The sequence below is a fragment of the Papilio polytes genome, unplaced genomic scaffold, assembly GCF_000836215.1.
Source record: "Papilio polytes unplaced genomic scaffold, Ppol_1.0 DF824325.1, whole genome shotgun sequence".
Classification (NCBI taxonomy): Eukaryota; Metazoa; Arthropoda; class Insecta; order Lepidoptera; family Papilionidae; genus Papilio; species Papilio polytes.
The window spans coordinates 1195899-1199636 of record NW_013524879.1 but is presented as its reverse complement, the minus strand read 5'-3'; the positions used below and the strand labels follow the sequence as shown (position 1 = coordinate 1199636).

At 35.2% G+C, this 3738-nt stretch overlaps 1 protein-coding gene across 1 annotated transcript in view; it reads right to left on the bottom strand.

Moving 5' to 3' along the window:
- Positions 1-973: 973 nt before the first annotated feature.
- The window catches only part of LOC106100025 (monoacylglycerol lipase ABHD12-like), a 5981-nt gene continuing 3216 nt past the window's right edge, over positions 974-3738 (bottom strand). The window contains exons 7-10 of the mRNA XM_013278762.1: positions 3410-3558; positions 2795-2962; positions 1970-2103; positions 974-1045 (exon numbers count right to left, since the gene is read on the bottom strand). Of these exons, the coding sequence (XP_013134216.1) occupies positions 1000-1045; positions 1970-2103; positions 2795-2962; positions 3410-3558 (497 nt within the window). The 3' untranslated portion in view covers positions 974-999. The remainder of the gene's footprint in view (positions 1046-1969; positions 2104-2794; positions 2963-3409; positions 3559-3738) is intronic.

Below are 3738 nucleotides of genomic sequence, written 5' to 3'. Positions count from 1 at the left end.
CGCCATATTGGCGCCGCGCTGCTTGCTCGTTTGCCACCTTATGCTATAAAAAAAAAGAATAACTACAGTAACAGGGTAAAGGTAAAAAAAGGAAAAATTACTGAGAGACTGTTTTTTGGTTTTAGTTCTAAGGACGTAATTTAAAGTTAAATAAAATTCTTGCAAATCTTTGATAACAAGGTTATCTATATCTATACTATTATAATAAAGCGTAAACACACACTTCTTTGTTGCCTAAGATGTCAGCAATTACAGCATATTAATGAATAATTCTTTTTTTAATAAAAAGCCCTACACTTACGTCACGCTTTAGGCTATATATTTTCACGCCATTAAACTTAGGTGGTAAATATTTTGGATAAAGACACTAATGTGTGAAAGAGACCATAAGTTGCTGCCAACATCAAGGAAGCAAGGTTGTCATCATGTCATTTTGACATTTGTAATTTGACAAATGTAAACAATAAGATAAAGTTTTTATAATTTCATGCGGATGAAGCCGCAAGGGAACAGCTAGTTTAAAATATAAACTATATTTTTATCTACTTGGAATAGACGGTATTGTTTTTTGTTTATTGTAACTATTGCAAATTTTAAATTTCCTTTTTTTGTCACAAAAATTCGATGAAGAAAAAATCCTAAATACTAACTCACAAATTAAAATCTATTAAAGTAGGAGATACGAAGTTTTAAACCGCGAACGATAATAAAAAATTTTTGGACACCCCTAGATGCTCTTAATCAAAAAGATTTATTGTCTGACGCTTACTATAAAACGGCTATAAAATATCGCCTCCAATTTGTACAAATTGTATTCGTAAAAAAATACAAACTACTAACGTGATACAAATAAAATTTGCTGCGTTCTATTCACTTTTTATTCTATTTATGAATGCATCGAAAATAAAATTCAATCTTTTTTAAAATCAACTTATAAATTAAAGTATTGCTTGAAATGAAAATGAAACAAATATTTAGTTTGTTTTTTAATGAAATAAATTATTTCTTGTGTTGTTCATACTTCTCGACGGTCTGCAGGAAACTACTGTAAAAAGAAATTAAACGTTAATATAAAAAAAAAAAAATCTCCCCTGCCTTATCCTACTCCCGTAAGGTGCACCGGGTTTTCGTCATCCAAATAACTCTATCATACGTCATCTCAGTCATCACTCTCTTGATTATGTCACCTTTCACGCAATCCATCTCTTTCTAGGTCTACCTCTACCGGTTTACCACCATAACTCACATCCTTGTAACATGTGATCATCCCTTCTCATAACATGCCCATACCACTCTAACCTTTTACTCCTTACCTTCTCTACCACTGGGGCTACTCTCAAACTCCCCCAAATATACTCATTTCGTATCTTATCCAATCGTGTTACCACACATCCATCTTGACACTCGCATTTCCGCCAAATGTAGTCTCCTTTCATCCGTCCCTTTTACTGCCCAACATTCAGATAAACACAAAAATGTTTTAAAATTTATTTCAGTATTATAGAAGATTGTACATAGGTTGAAATAAAGAACACTAATTTATAAAGTGTCCATCAAAATTCCCAGAACACCGTAAAATCTACAATGTTACTAAAACATTAATATTGCCCCTGACAAAAATGCGGCTATTTCCGGTCGAAACGGATTATAATACATTTATTTTGTATGTGTTGAAATCTTTGTAGAAATCTCGCGTCTCAACACACATTTAAAAACCACCTCAGTTGTTAAATCTATTATTTCATATTCGCGGTTACATCGTCCAAGTTTTTTTTTTTTTAAAAGAGTTTTTAATTGTGCAACTAAACAATTGAATTTGCAGCAAAACAATCGACAGTCGCACAACAGTTTTAGGATAGTTGATTCAAAGGTTTGAGACCGACCACAGCTTGCGTTCTGCTCCTATTCGGCTTCTAGCATATACCCATTACTCTGTCAGTAGTATCCCTTCTCTAGCTACCGTATTTACCTGACGACGTGCGGCAGATCAGGCGCTTGACAGAGGTTATTGTGTCCTAGACCCTGGCCGCGTTCAAAGCCGTGCAGTACCACCGGCGCCTGAGAGCTAGCTTCCCGTCTGCTCGCTACCGTACTATTGTACAACTGGAAATACAATTATTAACAGAATAGCTTTTGCTTGTATAATAAAAGAAAACAAAAATAAATAGCCTATGTTTTCTTTCACACTATCCTCTACATCAAAGATTTTCATCGAGACCCGTTCAAGTCTTCAAACTCTAACAAACATCTTTTGCTTTTTTGCAATTAATTATCTATACTATTATAATAAAGCGTAAACACACAATTCTTTGTTGCCTAAGATGTCAGCAATTACAACATATTTTTGAACAATTCTTTTTTTAAAATGCCCTACACTTACGTCACGCTTTAGTCTATATATTTTTCACTTAGGGGGTAAATATTTTGGATAAAAACCCTAATGGGAAAGAGACCATAAGTTGCTGCCATCAAGAAAGTAAGATTGCTACGATTTGTCATGTCATGTCATTTTGACATTTGCTATTGATAATTTGACAAATGTAAAAGATAAAATAAAAATTTCACAATTTCATGCGAATGAAGCCGCACGGGAACAGCTAGTTAATTATATAGACATGTGGTTTCAAGGATATATCGATAGACAATAGTAAAATCATGTGAAAAATGTTTCAAGTGAAGTGTCAAATATGCCTTCTCTATATAGATTTTAATCTCTGGATATATTTAACCATATAGGACACAATCAAGCAGACCTTTCACCTTTATTTATAACATAATCTAGAGGTCTAAATACCTTTACAGCCAGCTCGTAAGGTACGATCCTATCGCTCCTAGAGTGCAGGATAAGTATTGGTACTTGTGGTGCCAACATTAAGTACTGGTCTGTTGTAAACGCGTATTCTGATGACACTGAAAACGGCTTCAAGAACGTCGCCTTGTAATACGGCAGCCAGGACACCAACTAAATGAAACATAGGTGGTACAAAGTAATACCTGACGTATGTGCTTACGGTGAAGGAAAACATCGTCTGCAGGTATCGGAGAAGAAATTCAAATATACTAGACTAAGGCCTAGTAACTAACTTAGGATAGGCTCCGCCTCTGTGGGGACGTAGTGAGTTGGTGATGGCTTTACAAGACTATGCAATCTTAGAGATTTCCAATCTTCTTGGCCAGGAATCACTTTTATATTTCAGTCGACATCAATACAAATGTTTAAAAAAAATGCTAGGCCTATAGATCTTTGAAGATGTCGACCTAAGACTGTTTACTAAATTTAAAAAATCATTCGAAGAACAATTTTTTTGCGGACCAATGTTGGAAACCACTGCTTTCATTTGTCTATATTTTTCTCTTAATCTACACTTAAAGTATCCCTGAGCGTGTATTTAAGAATATGCATACGTACTTTAGAAAATGGATGACTCTCAATTTCCTCAATCAGGTTATTGAAAGGTGCTTCTAAGATGAGAGCGCTGGGTTGTGGCATAGTACCATGCCCCATGTTACCACACAACTGGGACAAATGGGCAACCAGATGCGCTGCCACTGCAGTACCTAAATGTAAACCATTTATAGTTGGCACGTCAAAAACAACAGTTTACTTTAGCTCGACGTGACAACTCAAGTGCCCAGTAATTTATTCGGTACTGCAGGGTTAGACAGTAAAAAACATGAACGAAACGAAAGCGATTATCGTTCGATTGTGATTGGTTGAGACACTGACGTCTGACGTCA